Source organism: Temnothorax americanus, unplaced genomic scaffold (assembly GCF_048541705.1).
Source record: "Temnothorax americanus isolate GAGA-0224 unplaced genomic scaffold, ASM4854170v1 Scaffold1, whole genome shotgun sequence".
Lineage (NCBI taxonomy): Eukaryota > Metazoa > Arthropoda > Insecta > Hymenoptera > Formicidae > Temnothorax > Temnothorax americanus.
In genome coordinates this window covers 2,480,945-2,502,018 of record NW_027509230.1, presented here as the reverse complement: position 1 = coordinate 2,502,018, position 21,074 = coordinate 2,480,945, and the positions used below count along the sequence as shown (strand labels likewise).

Sequence of the window (21,074 nt, the reverse complement as noted above, 5' to 3'; positions counted from 1 at the left end):
TTATTAACCTTTTCTTGTAGCTAATCGGCTATTGTCTTAGGTTTTTGTTGTCCGAGTTCTCATTTTATATTGTGTCTTTAAAGACACATATAAAAACGTTCCAAGATATTGACCTTTTTTTGTCGCGATAAACATTAAATTTTGATATTTTAACATGTATGTTTTATAAATATAACCCAGATAGCAGAGTGCGTCAAATGACGTTATAATGCCGTCAAAGTGACGTCTCTAACAACAACAATCCGTCACTTTGACTGCACTATTACGCCACTTGACGCCACTCTGCTATCTGGAAAGATATATCTAACATATTGCTATGTAAGTTAAATTAAAAAAAAAAAAAAAAAAAAACAAATTAATTCTTCTCAATTATCTTATTTTAATATAAATGTTTTAAATTTGCACTGGACATCTGGAATTACATATTTGTATATTGTATATATATTATGTTTGGTCAAAATGTGTTATGTATCTCTAACTGTTGCATGAATATCTGTGATTTGACATGATTATTTGGTGATGAAAAGAGAAAGATACATGCCAAGATATAAAGCATTTATTCATTAACTTTTAAATTAAATAGGACATCGTAAAATATCGTGTACCATTGTACTGGGTATTTTTCGGTTATTGCGACATTGGAGGGACATAATATTACGTGACACTTTTGCTTTCCATCTTATTTTAGCATACAACTAGAACGCGTATAGTGGAATACTTCTCCGCTTTGGTCGCACAGAGCCGATCGAATGTACACGACGTTATTGTGACTTTTTAATATTGGAGGCAACGGAGTTTTCCCTCGCATTCACTTTATCGATAACGCGGACGGGGAAGAATACGTAATTGAATCACAGACTCGTATACTGTTCGTCGGCAAAACTGATGTCGTCTTACGGCGGTATATTTCATCGTTGCGATTCGTAACAGACGCGGAGGAGTCGTCGTTGTCGTCGTTGCAGGGGGTCCTGCGAGTTTTTCGTATGCAAGGAATCGGCAGTTTCTTGCTCCATTTCACCCCGCGTTTCAGCCTCCCACTGCCCTTCGACCACCATCCTTTTCGGCACAACGGAGACCCGTCGACCCGTTCTTTTTGTATCCTTTATTCACGAGCTTCGCCTGCATCATGCCATCATCCCACCCTTCCTTTTTCGCACCCCTCTTTGCGAATCATCTCGCGTCTCGCTCGCTGCGTTTCCTCCCCGTCTTCCTCTTCTTGTTGCTCTCATCTTGTTCTATCTCCTTGCATTTCTCTGTCTTTTCTACCACGCACCATGTATATATCTGTCCTTTTTACTACGCTATCATGTTAGCTTTCCTCATCTTTTTTTCTCTCTCTCTTTCTCCTTCTTTAGTTTGCTCAAACTTTCTCCGCTAACGCATTCTAACTTTTTGGCTTTCAATTTTTCCTTTTCCCTCTTAAACTATCTCGCCGTCCGTTTTCCTTACTTTACTCAGTATTCCTTTACTAACGTATTCTACTTTGTCCGTACGTTCAAGCTTTTTCTATCGAGGTTTTCTAGCGTTTCTCTATCTTCCATTAACCTATTCTCTTTGTAAACTTTCATCTCCTATTTCATCCATACTTTTTTTATGTCTAATTTCTTTTACTACCTTTCTGTTTTCTACTAATCTGCTTTTATCTGCTAATATATTTAATATTTCTTTTACTTTATCCCATTGTCATTTCTCCTGATTTTCTATTCTTCCTTATAGTTTTAAATCTTTTTATCTATTTTAGTAACTTTACTTAGGGTTATACTATATTTTGGCTTTTATCCGTAAATTCTTTTGTTATAATTACAACTTCTTTGAAATTAGTTTATATACAAAAATATGCTAACATGAAATTATATATGATAGAATAAGCATAAATTGTTGTCGGTCTATCTCTGTTTGCGTTACCTATGTCCGTTTACACTTTACAGTATAGTCCTTATGAAAATAATGAATATATTGTGATATATGAAATAAAGTAAATAGGTACATTTAAGTATCTCTGTGTGAGAAATACAATCATATAGCTTTTCGATTAAGTACAACAAAGTTATTTAATGATTAATAAATTTTCCTCTTAATAAATGTTTCAATCACAAAAGTATATTTTTTTATTGGTTACGATCAACTTTGCTCTGTATCTACAGTTTTCACGATTCAGCAATAAAATCACCATTCAATGCTATGCAGAAGTTTTTTAAAAGTTTCCATACGATACGTACAATAGCCTTCAGTACAATAAAATACTATCGCGAAAAGAAGATCGATACATAAACGGCGCTATGAAAATATTTTGCATATGAAGTATATTCTCAAAAGCATCTTAATAATATCCGACAATATTATCGCAATATTCGATGATCATAAAAAATCTACATCAGCTGGAAATCGTAATTACATTTTGTATTATTTCTTAAAATACGATACGTTATTTTGTTCCGCGCAAATCGCTTATAACATCGATGCCTGGTTTATATTCGCCACGCGTTATTTAAAGTCCAACGCTGCGGGGGAATAATGCGCGCGGATGCTGTAATCCGTGTAAGATGCATTTTCACAAATATTATCTACGGACGCGCGAGATCCGCCACTACAGTATAATGTAAACACGACGCTACATCGTGCTGGCATCGTCGTGCTTCCGAATAAGTCCGCAATTTTCAATGGAATCGATCGAGCCAATCGTTACTCGCACCGCGAAATCGTACTGCGCGTCCCTATCGCGCCCACATAGCGAAGAGGATCAAACGTTAATAAAAACAAACGCAACGCCGGGTGCATCGGCAAATCCATCGCAAAGCTCCGTCGCATTGTCCGCGTCCACCCGGCACTCCTGGAAAAATGGTTAATCCGTCCTTTATGATGCGGCTTCCTCCACGCGCGCACGCTCGCGCGAGCGCGCGCGGATTCCGTCTCCGCTCGGGCGGAAAAAGAAGTGCGCTTGGCTGTGGAAATGAAATAAGCGCGCGTATATGCATACGCGCGAACCGGCCTGCATACATTCCCGTTAGTATCTCGTCACCGTCCCTACTGCCGCTTCCGCACCCCCTTTCCGCCGTTCTCACGAGCGAAAGGCGAGCGTGGCCGTTGCCGGCCCTCTCGGCAGCTTTCTCCCTCTGCTTTGTCGAGTCGCGTCGCAATACCTTGGATATCGCGCGAACGTCCGCGCCGGGATAGCGGCATAATTTTCGCGTCGAAGGACCAACCACGCCCCCGGGGGAGCGTGTAATCCCCGAGCGGATACGAACGTCATCCCCGTGTTACAAAAGACAACGGATTTTCAGCGGACGCGCGAATTGCATTTTTGCGCGGCATTTTTACAGCGCACGAGAGCACGAGATTGCCGAAAAAAAAAGAAAATTATCCACGCAAAACAGAGTAAATCAGATCACTCCTTTTAATAAAATTCTGTTATTTCATCCAGTTTTGCAGACCTGAATCAATAAGTTAGTATATATATATATATATATATATATATATATATATATATAAAGCAACACAGTTTTCATTAATATATGTAATTATAATGCATGTAATTACATCCACGATTGATAGAAATAGCAATTAGTTATTTCATACACTGCGATAAAACATTGTATAATTTTACGTGAATAAGGAATATTCAAATAATTTAGCGCATTAAGCCGCTAAATATTGCTACAATGTGGATACCAAATATTTACAAACTGTAAATATATGATCAACTTACTTCTTGTGCAATTCTGGTGCATATTATTTATTTACTTATATTCGTAAAGTAAAGTTTGTAATTTCTATAATTTCTGTGCGTATTTATTATTTTTATAATTATTTTTTCCCTGTAAAGTAGAAATGCGACTGTTGAAGCGTGCTTGAAAAGAACAATAAATTAGTTTACTCACAAGTATACGAGAATAAAAATGTTTTTTTTTTTAATAGAGAGAAACAAAATGATCAGATTACAAAGGTTGTAATTATTTCGAAGCAATAAAAAAATTTGTTGTGTTCGTCATTCGCCGCGATGATATTAAACTTCTAGAGAAACTCTCTCTAACATGTGTTTCTTCTCGAATATATTTTTTCAATAAATTTTTCGTTTGGAAATGCGCATTTAATGTACAATGTCAGATTTATTATTAAAATAAGTGTTCTATTAATTACATTATTGTATGCTCAGAAGTATATAATTTTAACATTTAACATTTTCTAATAGCTGGAGACCTATATCTTATGTGACTAAAGTATCTATCCATTACTTATTGACTAAAAATATTTTTAGGTCCGGCAGTGCCAAGTTGCTTAAATATTGGAGCTTGTTAATTAAAAAAAATAAATCTTATAAATCTATAAATAGCTGTCAGCTTTTGATATTATGAAATTTTTGCACGATTTTATTTGACAATATATATATATATATATATATATATATATATAATAGCTTTCATATTAAATAATTATAATAGTAATAATTTTAGTTTTACAGAATTTAGTTGACGTCAGTTTTTTTACATAAAATCTTTTATACGCATATGATAAAAGGATTTATTAATTAGTGTGTAAAAATATAAAATGTTGAAACATTACATGTAATTGACAAGTATAAATTGGGGCTAGTTTTTAATCTTAAATCTTTTGTACAAATTTTTAATACAACGAGGGACGCGTGTACACGTTGGTGTCATTTTTTTTAGTTTTTTTTTTAAAGGGTGCAAATTTACCTCGATTGCGAGTGCTCGAACCCCGTCGCGGGAGGGTGCGTCCGGCGTATACACACGCTCCTCCGATATCCAGAGAACCTTTGTGTAGCTCGGCCGGGCACAGAACTCGACGATGATGTCCAGGGGCTCGCCCTCGTTCGCCGTTACCGTTTGACTCGACGGATGAACCATGGGTGGCCCTGCAACGAAAATAAACGAGAAAAACGGTTAACTTTTGTCGAACCAGCACGGCCAGCCCTCCGGCTGCGGTCGTAAATCTACCCTCCGGCGTCGTCGGCGCGGGTAGACGCTTTTTGCGTTTGCTAAGAGCTTTGTACCTTATTAATGACATAAATTTCCATCCAAATAGTCCGTTAACGCGGGGCGTATTCTACGGTTTTATTTCAATTATGGGCGCGTGCATCCAATTATTATAGAATTGTCAGACGCGAGTGTCTTTTATAGTGCAGATTTTTCGGCACATGCATCACTGTCGTTGGCATTTCTGGCGTGTTAATGCTCGGGCATGGTTAATCGTGGCTCATAAAACGTATTGTAAATTAAATACATAGTACAGCGGGGAATATAGATCGATAACCCACTGTAATCGAATTCGCTAGCGTCGTTTTCACGGACCCGCGATTTATCTTTATTTTTTCCGGAAATGTTTATTGATGGGTATTTTGATGGATGACATGAAAATACGAAGTTTAAGCAAAGGCAACACAATATTTAGTGCACGTAAAGACAAAATTTTCCATGAATTAGATCAGCAATTTTTACGTAGAGATCGCTACTTTTTGATTGAGTGATATAAACCGCAAATGTAGGCTAATGGACTGAGATAGACAGCTATTAATGGAAGGCAAACGATGTCGTGATGACAGATATAGGATTTGTTTACGTCATATATTTTCCATACTTTTCTTGCACAAGGCATACGCATCTTTCAGATCTTTGAAAAGAGGAAGAACGCAAGAGTGTATAAAAACATAGAAAACACTTGAAACGAATAAGCTTATGATCGTTAAATATGATCCTTTAAAACGTTTAAAATATGTGAAAATTGCAATCTATCGTAAAAGTCTTCGATGCCACATGTAATAAGTCGCGACAGATATTTACCGATCCTTTGTTGCGTAACTTAATACGGTTAAATATTATTAGATAGATCGTGTTATTCAAAACAGACCTGTTTCTCTTCTGCTTAACGGAAGCGTCAGCGAGGTGATAGATATTACTGTAATGTAATAAATTTCCAAAAAGTTCTGGAGCCGAAATGTGTACGGCCGGGGATTCGGTAACCCCTGCTGAACCCGTTCTCGACCGTAAATTCAACCTTCGGTGACACTTCCGGTGCAAGGGACGACCTGACGGGGGATATATACAATTGTTACAATTGTATATGTATATATGCTTGTACTATATGCTTGTTGAGCATTACATGGAGTACTTACATAGTTTGAAACTTGATTACATTTTTTAATAAAATTGATTTTGGTTAAACTCGTGTTAATTAATAAAATACAGATTCTAAATTAAATTCTTGACAATAAATTTAAGTAGAACTAAGAATTTCGATATACAACTTTATAATGAGCAGTTAAAAATGTTGAACTATCTAGAATTAATTCCAAGATAACTTTTTAAATTTTGTTTATGTTGTTTTTTTTTAATATAATCACGATTGTTTTCAAGAATCAACACCGCTGATTTATGCGCAGCCTTAAGACATCTTTGAAATCCAACGAGACGTGCAACGCGATCAAAACGCAGAAACTTGGCACATCGTACGACAATGCGAGCAGCCCTCAGCCACGTTACCGCGACGTGCAGCGTGTTCGCGCGCGCAAATTGCAATCATGGGTTTTCAATTTCCCAGCCTTAAGGCGATCGCGATTCCGCAAATTGTTTACTACCGTTCGAAATTCCTCTTGTCATCGACCACGAGAGGGTTTCGTCGATAGAGTTTCGACTTCGCGAGTTAGCGTTTGCGGGCCGGAAAATCGGACAAGGGAATCGGAACAAAATAAGATTTTCTCAACTTTCTTCGCCTCGACAAAAAAAAGATTCCTCTTCGGATTGAACGAGGCGCTTCTCATTGCGAAATAAATTATGCAGGAACAAGGTTCAGAGTTTCAGATGGTATTGCAAATGTTCTTAAGTTTTTCTTTACGACTGGATTAAAGCGTGCTCCGAGTGAGTGAAATAAAGAATTTTAAAAGAGTAGCAAGTCGCATAACTCAACTAATTTATTTTTTGATGCTCTTTCCTTTCTCTAAGGAAAGCAGTATATTATTATTCTCTTTGATAATCAAGCAATTATGTTTATTACTTATTTTATCAAGCAATTACTTATTAATACAAGTCAAAATTTTTTGTACGTGCACACAAAATATGTAAAAAATCGTGCAATTTTTTGATGTATTGCACCATGTGTAAAAGAAGAAAAAGAAGTTATTGTCCTTTGTTTATTCATCTGTCTGATTATCTCGTACATTTTATTCAAGTGCTCAAACCGATTGGTCAACAGAGAGTTACTATATGACAAATTGCACAGTAATATCAGCTCTTTAATCCACGCACTCCAGCTAATTGAAGCGCGGATGTTACTGCTTAACCCCGGTGAAACGACGTCCCTCTCGGCCCATTTTCCGCTTCACGGAAACCATGCCTCCGACCACTCTTTCTTTTTTCTCTATCTGGCCTCTCATCTGCACAGATTTCCTGCTTCGTAAAGCAAGCCTTCTGACCTCGACCGGCTCGTCTGTCGAGTGAATAGAAGCGGAACAGTACAGCCAGGAACCGCGGCATCGTTCATGAATATTCCTACGGCTGAAATTGCTCGAATATCTTGGAGGTGGTTCTTGTCCCTGCGGCGAAGGGCGAGTCTTTTTGCCATCCTTCCGTCAGCCCCGCTTTACCAGTAACGCATAACGGCGACGATACGGGACATTACCGAGCTCATTCATGCGGTGAGCTTTCTTTCATCAGCGTTCATCTTTTTTGAATATTCTTACGCACCTATATATGACGGTGTCGTCCCGACCTGTGAATTATGCAGATGCGTGCCACGCGTGATCTGCGTGCCACGCGTGATCTGCGTGCCAGGATTGCGCCTGCTGAAGTGAACGAGGTCAAAAACCTCGTAGAAACAAAGGCGTCTTTTTAGAATATTTATTTATAATTTACATTTAATCGCGTGAGTTAATTATTTAGTAGTTACAAATATTTGAATAATTTGGGACTTGATTACATTCTCAAAATTGATTTTGGTTGAACTCGTGTTAATTGTGAAATACAGGTTGTAACGAAACTGTGCAATGAAAACTTAATATACATAATTGTAATTATTAATCTCATATAGGCAATTCTATTTATATATTCTTAGGTATTCTGTTTACCAGCCTTAAATTTTTATTTATAATTATTTTCATGTCAAGAATTGTAATAATTATATGATTTTGAAACTATTTCAACTTATATATTTTTGAATAAATAAATATTGACATTTTTTGTCTTAAAACGTGCAATTTTATGAAATAGTAACCGGTACGTGGTTTAAAAAGCATAGAGACAGAATGTATAAAATTCACAAAAGATTATTATTCGACATAAGATCTCACTCAACAATCAAAAATGTCAATATTTATTTATTCTGTGTTATACGCATATTAATCAGTATTCACTTATTAAAGTATCATACATTTTTTTAACTGTATATGACTATATCAGGATTAAATGCATAACAGATATCGTAACAAACAAAACTTTTGCGCGAATTGTGAACAGAATTGGGGAGAAATACCGTAAATAATGTCTGAATGGTCCGCTATACACGCCATTTGGTTTCACGGTGCGCAACTGGCGACAATGATTATGAGAGTGTTAACGATCGTTAGTCGACGACGGGCTTAGGCAAGAAGAGCACGACGACAATCCGCGAGCTGTGTTCAACTACGACGGGACGTCCTTTCCTGAAAATGAATCTTTTTCGAGAAAATTTCCTTTTCTGGATGGCACTTGGAACGCACCATGACGTTTCCGGAAGAAATCTGCAAGTTAAATGAATCGCAAACGATTGCCTATATACAACGGCAACGTGATTCATTTCATTGTGCGCCGTTAAAAAGAACTTCGATGGGAACGATCGTCAAAGTAACGAATTTCCTCGTGACGATTCGAACGTCGTATCGTTCGCTGTGAAACGAATGGTTTGCACTTTGTCTGCCGCAAAGTTTAGATCGATAACGACACGGATTTGAATCTTCTCGCCGAACATCGTCCGTCGTTTAAAGAAATTGCGGATCGATAGCCCGTATTTCTCGTTATCGATGGCTTTCACGATACTTTCATGATACGTATTACGTAATATAAGAAGGAACTTAAGAATAAGAAGTAATACTGTAGACAGCCTTAAAGATCATATCGCCGATTAAATTTTTTGTTAATTGGTAATTAAACTGAATTATGCGAAAAGTTGCCATAACATAAAGTTTTGTAGTCGTGTATCTTTTAAAAAACACAATTATTAAATTTTTTAATAATTTTGAATCACACATCTCAATTTATATCTTCAAATTATCTAGCTTTTAGAATTTAATCCGTTGAAATTTGAAGATTGTTGAATTCTCTTCGCGTATAGCGATTCATTATTAAATCTATTAAGCGAGGCAACCGTCTAGGAAGAAAATTTTCTGCACGGTATGTTATTTCACAAAAATGTAAACTAATATATTTTCTTTAAAAAAGAAAACAGGCATTATTATGTTTCGATATTGCGGTAAGTTTTTATGCAATGGCATTTTACTTCGTGATGTCTTATCGTTATATTGTATCTTAAAATAAGTTAAGTTTTAATTTACGTTTCACTTATTATAGACTTAGACGAACGCGCAACGCGCGCGAGGAAACGATCAAGCGGAGCAGATATTTGCCGTGGCGTTAAAAGAATTCCATTTGTGAAAGAGTTGTCCAATTCAAAAGTAATTTGTCCGTGAAATTACTTTCGTTCGCGGCTGTGACGAAACGAATTATTTTCTCGTGTTCGTGCACGAGCATAACAGCCTGCTAATTAATTCATTAATTTCCAATCTCGAAATCGGCAACGTCGCGCTTCGGGTGACAACAACTGCTCAACGTACGTGTCCCGATTACCGCAAGATTACAGACACGTCTCGGCATGCATGCATGGCATCGACGTCATCGACGTGCGGTGCGGTTAACTCCCCAGAGGGATTGCCAGAGCATTTAACGGCGTAATATTCGGTGACATTCGAAGTGTAAATATCCTCGTTGATTTAATAGAGCGCACCATTTTGCGCGCTGAGAACAACTCGTAAACGTTAACTTTTATAGCTCACTTGGACCGTTTTTAAGGATCAACGACAGTCATCGGTGCCTGGCTTGGAAAGATGTTCCCAAGCTTCTCACCACGACTGCGCGTTGCTCCAGGAAGACAGAGATATATTAAAATTACATTATACAGTTTTCGCAAGTCATCATGAGATTATTATGGATGAGGCCACTTGTTGTACCGGTTGAGACTGGTATAACCGGCGACCTGGCGAAAATATTTTCCGACAATCTCTCACGTCGGGCTAGAATTTCTGGGAAAACAGAGAGAGGGAAATCATGGTACACGGGATCGTTTCCCCTGAGGGGGAACGAAACATCGCCGCAAAGTTCTGACGCTATCCGTGCGAGGATTCACTCGGTTACTCGTACTTCAAGGCGATAAGCATCAACGCCCATTCAGACTCGCGATAACGTCCGCGAAGCGATGCCATTGTTTCAAGGCGTTAGCAAGCTGCAGCAGTTATCTATCCATTGTTCCCTGTACTTATTAAAATCAAGGTGGTAATCGTGAATTCCACAGATGTTAAAGTTGGATTAATTATATTTCACTGCGCAAGTTTTTCGCGTTTTTGACGGCTCCTCCATTTCTTTTTCTTTTATTTCATTACGCGTGATAAACACAAAAACAATATCCTCTTTGGAGCAACCGAGCTAGAGAATCTTTTCTTTGTCAAAACTGCAACCAGAGTCTAATTATAAAATTAATTTCAAGTTCACACTTAAACTTAAGATATTATAGCAAGTTAATTTTAAGAAACATGAGTAGGATAATTATAATATACTTGAAAAGTTTGAATTAGATTTTAATTATGACGGTAAAATATTAATCTAAATCAAATTACCAACATAAATTGAAGATGCTACGTGATTAAAAATTAAAGAAAAAAACACCCAGACAAATTTTTTCTAAGGAAGTGTAATTTCATAATTTAAAAGCATTTATTGCATTGCTGTCATTGTATTTTTTAACATAATTCTGCATGTCTATTCTTACTATTTATATAGGTACTGTTTATATATATTTATATACTATTTATAAACATATATATCGTCGAAGATCGAATATAACAAAAAATTTAAATAATATTCTTTCAAAAATGCATGAGACGGTACGAATATTCGTTCAGATATCATATCGCGGTGTTTTCAGTTTTCTTCTTAAAATTCTTCTTACGATTCCCTTCGCTTGTGAACGCAATAAGCGATTGGTTATGCTTTAATAAGCATAAAAGCGTAAAAGCGAATAAAGATGAGAAGCCAAAAGGTCGAGAAGGAATCAGCAAGAAACCAAATTGAAGCTAGTCGTCTGCCCCTCGAGCTTTCAATTTGTCCTAAGATAACACTGGCGCGGTCTGGTGATCGTGTGTTGCCCCTTTAACTTTCGGAACTTTCGTTTTTTCATCTCTGGAAACGGTAAACGAGAGAGAGAGATGCGCGCTGTTTTCCAGAAAGGCATTCTTACCCTCAAGAAGTGACCCTTTCCGAAAAATGATGGAAGGTCGAGTCCGTAATTGTGTCGAGAGAATACCCGCGAACTATTGCCCCTACTGCGACTCGTACCCTCGCAATAAACCTTAGAAATCGTCGTCAAATACGACTCACCCATGTTCAAGGGGACGAGCTCGATATTACTATCATCGGCATACACGATGAAAAACGTTCCATTCTTTTCGCTCGAGTCGATCCTCCGATTTCAACGATACGTTCGACCCAAGGGAACGGCATTTTATCGGCGGAATGTGATGGGTTTCGGTATTCATATGATACTTTGGGGAATAATCTCGCATGTGAAATTATTCGCGCGATGATAGCGGCTGATATAAAACAGTTTCTATCACTTATCGCCGACTTTGAATGACCGATATCACCAAACATTGACTGTTACTTTGTGTTGTAACACTGAAAGCGCTATTGACAGTGCTCGCTTTGCATAGCGAGTATGTAAATGTTTTACTATCACTTTCGATATCCATTCCGTTATGTTGACATTTGTGCCTTTTGATGATTGACGACAGAAAAAGATTAAAACGTTCCGTTAAACATTTTTAAAAATTTGAATCTGTAAAAATTAAAATATTTATTTTAATAGACATATCTCTCAAAGTTTGTAATCCACTGCAATAAAAATATTGCCAGTATTTTTTCTATACCTACATTTTTTCCTCTCAATTCTTAATAAGGATAATCAGTTAACGTCTTAAGTTTATTATCTATCTCTAATGCAGCTTTTTTCCATTTTCTTTCATATTATACTACGTTCGCTCTATCCGGGACATTTTCTTTAAGCACTATCATTACCGTCGCCGCGCCGCAGCATCTCTCCATACCACGTATTCACCACATCTTCCTCGATCCCTCGAGGACATCGTACGAGCTCCCCCCGCAAGACTTCCGCTTCTTCTCTAATAAGTTTATGCATTGTTCTTTCTAGTCGGTGCTCCTTTTTTATTGCTTTATCGTGAGAACGCGGAAGATATTTTCGCTGAAAAAATTCTTTTCCTTCTTGTGAGCACGAACTAAGAGTTATCGTCGTATTTACGTGTTTGTTTTTGAAGAATTCAAGTGTACGTATTTCAGCGCAAAATTAAATTCTTATTATTTTTAAAACATTTGAAAACTTCTTACTGTGCCTATTATAGATAAATCGTTCAAATCCCAAACTCTTAAAAAAAAATGGCTCAACAGTTCTAAAAACACATTTAGTCGTGTTTAAATAGCAAGTCTTATTCAATATAGCAAATAGTTTCACTGAAGGAGATATAAGGAGAGATATCCATTTTTCTAACCATTTAAAAAAAATGGTTTTATTTATTATAATTATAAAATTTCTGATATATTATGTACGGTGAATTATATATATTTGCCGTTGCAATCCACATGCCAATGATCGGCGGCGCCTCGTTTCTCTTCCGGCGCGGATAATTGCCGCGTCGCGAAAACGACGCGTTTATCAGGCGAAGTGCCATCCGGCAAGAGTTTTACGAGAAACTTTTCTCAGTCGCGAGGTTTCACTCTCGTAGCGCGAGCAATAATTTTATTTACAGCCGGTTGCACCGACGTTTACGCGGCTCCGCACGAGCTCGAAAACTTATGCGTCCGCGTATATAGTTAAAGTTACGAGTGTCACGAGACGAAATTTACGCGCCGCGGCGGCGCGACGGCGCGTATTACATGTATTGCGTAAATGGTGGCGGCCAAGTTTTAAAATTCTGCAGTGACCGTGTTTCGGGCGGCATTGTCGCAACCGAATGACTAATTAACCACTCGTTCGAGAACGCATTCGCATGGAAGCCAGCAACGTTCGCGCTGCTTCGAAAAAACATTGACGGCGGAGGTCGATATGATGGGATATAAAGCGCAGTCATATTTATGAACGGAAGAAAAATAGGCTGTCACAATGCGTCGTATAATGGATCGCGGAATCGGCTGATGGCCGGCGAAAGCTTCCTCACAAAAATGCGTCGTTATTTTTCGGTCCGCCAATTTTGGCATTTTGTTGTCCGCATTGTCCGACGATAACTTTCGGGCATCTCGCGTCATGTGACACAGTACGCCATTGTTTGAAACACTAGAGCCTTGACATGCCAGGTCTGTTGGTTACGATAATTTCTGCAGACGACGATAAATTACAAAACACTACTTTTTTTACAGCTTTTTTGCAAAAGCTGGATAATTACTGCAAAATGTCCATTATTGGATTATTTTTGATAACCGATTTTACGAATATTTGTAGATTATCGAAATAAAATTGTATATACTATGATGAAACAGTCATATAAAAATACAAAAGTATAGAGAAATTTAGAAAAAATAAAAAGTTTCATTTTTCAATAAAAAAAGGATTTATACTTTTTCACTTAAAATCTGAATAAAAAATAATAATTATACAATCAATAATATTGTGCATGCGGCGAAGTAACTCATAAAAAGTCAAGTTTCTGATGATATTATCTTCAAAGAAATGTCTAATGCTTCTGAATTGTTTTCTGCCACATCCGATATTGATATAAACCAGAACGAGCGGCTACATGAAAAATTAAATATCAAAAACTGAAGGCACAATGGATATATGCTGCGCGCTACCACCTACTCTATGCGCGAGATATAGTTTCAGAATGGAATTGGCAGATACATATCAAACAGCTCGTGTCCTTTCAGTTATCGAACGGGAACGAGAGATAAAAGGCGTAGCAACGGTGCGAGCGGAAACCGGGTAGAGCCCCGCGGCGCCTTAATTGCATTTCCTGCTCCATTTTCGGCGATGGACGGCACTGTCAGAGAGGTATAAAAGCCGATTGCGCGGAAATAAACAGCCAGAAGGCTGAATAAACCAACGGTAGGGTATAGGCGAGACGCGAGCGGGGACTCTTAACTTTTTCCACCGTCGCGAAAGCTCAACTTTCTTTTGACCCGCGCCGCGTACCGACGTCCGGCCTCCACGGTCTTTGCGCACAGGAAATTCTCGCGTAGAGGAAATCAATCGCGAGGAAGGAGCTAGAGCTGCTCGAGTATACGTCGCTGATCCACGCTGAGAAATGTTACGACTGAAAGAGATTTCGGAAGAGAGGAAAAAGGACGAGAGGAGGGGATGGGAGGTGATCTCTTGCGGAGGGCGAGATTGCGCGAGAGGCACGAAATTTCCCGGAGCAGAACGACATTGCCGCGCGAACTTGTCGGATAATATAGGTTAATCCCTTAATCGGGGTTATTAGATGAAATTTTATCCCGTAGGCTTTAACCAGTACTTTCGCCGACTATCCTGTGTGTCCGCGCAGACATTAGCGCACCCTTATTAAATACCTAATAACGCTTATGAGTTAATTCACTTTTCGAGAAGCGTTAAAAAGTCGACCGGCCAGGAAGTTGGAAAATGGAGAGCTGAAAATTGCACTTGTCCCGTATTATAGTAATAGCTCATTATCTTACATTTTATTATTGTGGCAGCGCCAGACAAGCGGTTTTATACGAATTTCTTTTTATTACGCGTTTGCAATTTTATTAAAAAGCAGCATAATCAGCTACTGCAGTTGCTACATTCTACGTTGTTTTTCACAGCAATGTTGAAAATGACATCCTAATATTTTGCGATTATACTTAACAAGAGACAAAAAGTTTTATAAATTCTCTGTTTTATAATTTCTCAACCTTGTTGACGTATTTGCGGATTATAAAATTCGTAACAATGAAAATGTCACAAATGATCAAGATCGCCGTTTAATATCTCATGAGTTAATTTCTGATGCATGATTTACGAAATGCTTCATATTGTTTCGATACTATTTATATTTTGCATTTTTGCTGTGCACGAATGCAACTTCCGTTTTGAAGAACTCAATCGATTTGCTACTATCATTCAAAATAGCCTTTATATTATCGATATGCTCGATCAGCTGCGCTCTGGCTGGGTGAGAAATATACATGTGCAACGCGTCTGAAGAGGAGGGAAGTGCGACGCAACTGGGCAGTTTCTCGATTCGATATATTATCAAGAAATAGGAAAGCGAGAGAGAAGGGGAATAGTGAACATACATATGACGTACACTTGTTCACGTCTGGATTCATTTTGGATATCATTCTGGATATATAAAGCTATGTGTGCGCATATGTGTGCATATTTTAAAAATAGCTTCGCTCGATGGCGAAAAAGAAATTCGAAGTTTAATATACAATCATAGAGATAATGTACATATAATATATTATTTCTAAGAACAATATCAAAATTAATATGCACACTCAAATTAATAAAAATCAATAACTAAATATAAATAACTTATTAAGGAATTAAGATCTATAAAAATAAAATAATTTTGAGATATTCTATATTATAATTGCAATAAATAATTATTTCGACATATACTCTTAATGTAGTGATTTCAGTTTACTTAATTATTTTTTATCAAGATTAATTTAAGTTTCTCTTTTGATTTTTTATATTTTTTTTGTGAAATACTTATATTTTTGTTAAATATTATTCGCCAAACATTCTTTTAAATAACATAAACTTTTTTTTACAAACAAGGATAAAAGAAGGAGAGAGAACATTAATCTATGATAACAGTAAACGATAACGCCATAACGCAACATCAACGATATAAAACCAACGGGCAATTATACGGCAAAGTTTTAATATTCAAACTACAATTTGTGCCAAACCGAGGTAGCGCGCTGTAATTACGTGTTCTAATTTAGGGATTAAAATACGAGAAGACGCGCAAAAACTCCTCGGCGCGCTCGGAGCGCGCGATCGCGCGCGTAATGCCGGGGACGATAATTGAAATTGGATACGAAAGGAGGACTCGGTTAATAAAGCCAATTACGATGATTCCAGAGATAGGAATAAGCGTCAATGTCGCGAGTGAGACAGAGAGAGAGAGAGAGAGAGAGAGAGAGAGAGAGAGAGAGAGAGAGAGAGAGAGAGAGAGAGTTTCCTCCAAGAGGTAAAAAAGCATTTCTTCTTCTCACCGCCGGAGACGCCCTCTCTCTCTCTCTCTCTCTCTCTCTCTCTCTCTCTCTCTCTCTCTCTCTCTCTCTCTCTCCTCTTCTCTCTCTCTCCTCTTACATCGAGAATGAATCGTCCTGAATTGCATTACGGCGAAACGTTCGAAATCTCCATCCCCGTTAACGAAATTCGCGAAACATAATACGCAATTATTCGTCAATTAATCGGATGATTGCGATTTTGCCTTCTAGCCAAACGAAATTTAATATAGTGCGTAGGATGAACTTTGCAATAATAATATGCATATAAGCATAAAAAAGACGAAGTACGATACACAATCCAGTTTATTGATTAATTAATTTATTGATTACAGAATTAATTATGCAGGAAATTAAATTATATTTTAGTAATATTTTGTTGTTTTTAGATAAGATAAAATGTGAGAGATGAAAATATATAGTTAATATGTGTAGAAGTTTGTATAATCTATAAAAGTTACCTTTTTAAAAAAAGGTGTAAAAAAGGCGCCAAATACACGCGCCTGTCTATCTACAAAAAGTATGATATTAGAAAAACACGATAACGAATGATTATCAAATTTAAAAATGTTAGAAGCAGTTATCGATACAATTGTAATTTGTGCGATTAAGTAGTTTTATATTTAATTTTATTTATATGACGAGAATATACACTAAAAAAGTCAAATTAAATTTGCGTATCCGTTAATATACGACGAAGAATTCTGTATCAGCTTCTCTCGCTCCTCTTAAAACCGGCAACAACAACCGAGATTTCACGGAGGGACGTGAACGGGAGGAGGAGGACAAGTCCCGCGGGACGATACATCGTTTTCCCAACTATCGGTTCGCATCCAACTTTTCCCACTCCTTTTCAAAGGCCGGCAGATGTGGATGGGTATGGCAACAAGACAAATTATCGGGAGGTCGTGGATATTCGTCCCCTCCCCCCTTCGCTCGTGGCGTTATCGTCCCATAAAAGCTCGCGCAATGTCAGGGAAGTATGTGGGAATGAGAGCACGAATGGCGTATAAATGTATAGGATGGCTAAAAATAGATAGATTCCGGAATAGTCCAGCTTTATTGTTATGCCTTTACTTGAATGGCTGCGCATTACTGGTCGGCACAATCTGCAAATCGCTGTCGTTCAAACGTTCGATGCTTTGATGTATAATCGCAGAATATCTGCGGAATAAAACTTGTGACTGTGTAGTACAATTAATATCTCGCGGTTTTATTTATTTCCTGGAAAATTTTATTATATTGTGTAACTTTATCAACATATATTTTATATTATTCATTCTTTATAGAATATAATTTGTATTTTATATACAACATAATTTTATAGAAATTATTGTATAATATCGTAATATCAAATTTGTTTATTAGATCATTTTGATCATTTAATTGATACGTCATTTCGAAAATTTAAATATTTAACTAGGATAAATTGAGAAGCGATCTGTATTCTCAGAACTGTACAGAGTATAATGTATCGATACTTCGATACTTACTCTCCCGGGCGCCTTCGGCCATGTCGTGTTCTGTTGGTGGAACAAGAGTCTGTACGTTGTTTTGCGAGAAATTTACTGATGGAAGCATCGTTTGCCTTTATTTACTATCGCATTCTCTATACAGAAGTAATTAAATAAATTCAGCCATTATATATCGTTAAATACAACGTGGAAAGTACACTACAGCTTGATAGCTGAGAAATATCGTCTAGAATAATGACGCTTCGCAATGTCTATCGCCAAAAATTGTTACAAATTTTCCTGAAAACTTTCCTAAGCATAATTTTGAAATTTAATAATGTCTTTCATAAATTAGCGAAGGGCAAAAACATTTTGAAACGCTGAATAAGGAGCCGGCGTTTACTTATAATACCTTACGTGCAAGAACTTTTACTTCTCATTAATTATTGCGGACATAGCGATTTTTCATATGCTGTAGAGTGTAAAATATCGTGCGTGTCAATACGCTGATATTAATTATTCCGAAGCTTCTTGTAGGGCAGATGGTGCGAGAGCTTGTACGCCGTTGCAACAGCAGCAGCGAAAGCGGGCAATTTGTTGCCGAAAACAGTTTTTCTGCTGGGCTTGACATCGAACGAGTTAAAAGAGTAATGAGGTGCATTCACTTTTTATTATTTAACAGAGCCGTAGGGAGCGCAATTAAGCTGGAAGCGTAAGTCAACAGGGAATCTGTACGTTATTGCGGTATCGATTAATTTGCAGAATAATGACGTAATTATATAAGTTTCCCGAGGTCCCCGAGGCTACTAGCACTCTGTTTCCCGATTGCTTTACCGAATTTCTAAGAGGAAAAGGGATCTCGAATACGGCAAATGTGTTTGCATTGATGATCTTAAAGAAACTCGTGATTTCATTGTGTGTGCGCGCATCTCTATCTGAAAGTCAGATTAGCCGCGTCACCCGTGTATTTCAGCTGAGAGAAAACTACTGTAGCGGCGCGGAATCGCAAAGTTTTAATGAAACAACACGGCGTTATAAGGGATATCAGGCCCGACAATGTTGCACGTAGCACGTAGGAAAGTTTGACGATACCGTAGTGACGGCGTTATCAGTCGTAATACACAGCCCCTATCCGCCGCGGAACTTTAAATCAAAAGGGTCGGCTACACAAAGAAAGGATATATGCACGGGATCCGGCCGCGTTGTCCGAACGAGTTTCCGACTCGTCATGCAACGGGCATCTGTATGTACCAGCAGACTATCGCTATTCGCGACTCATCCCCGAGCGTGATGTTCGGTATTCTTACGGATTCGGATTGCTTTTTGCTTGCGCGTCAGATGCCTCGCTCGGATACGGAATTCGAGAAGCTCAAGCGCATCTCGGGACTAGTAGTAATTCTGCCGATCCGGTTACGAATGCGGAAAGAGACGTGTGACTGCTCATACGTACATCTCTCAAAAGAATTTTATTTTGTTCCGCAAAATCGATCGAGCATCCAACACAATGCGATATAAATTATAAAAAGCTTGTTAGTTGTAGCAACGAATATCGATGATAATATGCGTTTGGTGTTCGTTAATTTCTCGATATAATTAATACGATGCATCGAGAGAATATTTTTGCAATATTTACACTATAATATTATATGTAAAGTCCAAAAGTGTTGTTACACAAAGATATAATTTATTATATGAATTCTGGAATTTATCTAATCAGTAATAATTTATGTCAAGAATGTCGCATACGCATTTCTTATACCTTATTTATTACCATCTATATTTTTATTAAATACAATATTTAGATAATACAAGCGTCTATATAAAATCTCACTTTTTTATGCATAAAGTATATTATACCGTAAAAATTCAAATTAAAATGTCTGATGTAAATATTATTTGCATATAAAGTGTATCCCAGGGAATTATTCAAAAACTGCTTGCACAATTTAGCGACATCGGTTTTTGAAAATCTTCAAAGAAATCGTATAACATAATTAATGAGCGTTTTGAGTGCAATGTTTATTTTTTTCGCAATAACAATTCAATTTTTTAATCATTAGAAATATTGTGTGGTTTATAGTCAGAGTATTTGATGTCAAAATACCATCAAAATTAATGAGAAAGTTTATACATAGATAATACAACATAAAAATCGAACACAGAACGAACAAAATTCTTCGTTTATTCGTTGACGCAAGTTTTGCGGATTGGTCTATTATCGAATACGATTTAGCGAATATCGGAAAAAATCCATACCTATAAAAATTCTGGAACTAGTAAATCTAAACGTCGTTCTACAAGCGGGAGTTTGATGAACATAAAAGTGAATACGAACGGCATTAATCAAAGCAATCTCCAGGCTATCGATTTATTCGGCACGGCGAGAAGCTGGCGAAGTTTACCGCCAATAACCCGACGTCCGAGTGAAAATTGATCGACGCGTGACGGCGATAACTTTGCCTATTACGTGTCGGCAAAGTTTATGGAAAAAGTACGTGTCGCGGCTATCGTCTCGCACGCGAGAAATGCTGTTTAATGCGATAGGGAGGGTATGTGCGAACGTGATATGGTTAAATGTCACGTTTACAGTCTCGTCGACGACAGACAGCGAACTCAGCGCCTCATCGCGACTCTTTAATGCGGTCAATATTTGTCTGTAAAACGGGGTTACTGCAAAACTTTGTCAATTGCACGTCACAGAGAATGTAGGCAGTTCGCAATTAAAAACTGGTACGATAGCAATCTATAGTTGTTATTCATGCATCTCATTGATAAACGACTATGACAAAAACATGAAAACGAAATCTAATTTGAAAGTTTTAGCTTTTATACAAACAGCCGTATATTAAAAAAGTTTTATCCGTATATATATATAGATAATGCCGTAATGTAGATAATAATGAATATAATATTATATAATTGTTATAGTCATCGAATATATCATTAAATACGAACATGTGCGTTAAATAAAATATAAGGTAATTATGTTAAACTGCAAAATGCAATGGGTTTTAATTCAATTTAATAAACAATCTATTGAGATTTGATCGATTAAAGTACAGTTCTGATGGTAATAAATTGACAAAATTGGCAAGAAGGAATAAATATCTCT

General features: G+C 37.3%; 1 protein-coding gene and 1 long non-coding RNA gene across 8 annotated transcripts in view; one reads left to right on the top strand and one right to left on the bottom strand.

Moving 5' to 3' along the window:
* Tei (irregular chiasm C-roughest protein teiresias) overlaps positions 1-21,074 on the bottom strand; it is a 326,287-nt gene that overhangs the window by 3,345 nt on the left and 301,868 nt on the right. For all 5 annotated transcript variants that reach the window (XM_077400367.1, XM_077400356.1, XM_077400346.1 and 2 more), the window contains one exon: positions 4,695-4,873. In XM_077400367.1, coding sequence (XP_077256493.1) covers positions 4,695-4,873 — 179 coding nt within the window. The remainder of the gene's footprint in view (positions 1-4,694; positions 4,874-21,074) is intronic.
* LOC143895222 (uncharacterized) overlaps positions 1-21,074 on the top strand; it is a 231,642-nt gene that overhangs the window by 98,260 nt on the left and 112,308 nt on the right. The gene's annotated exons all lie outside the window — the stretch shown is intronic.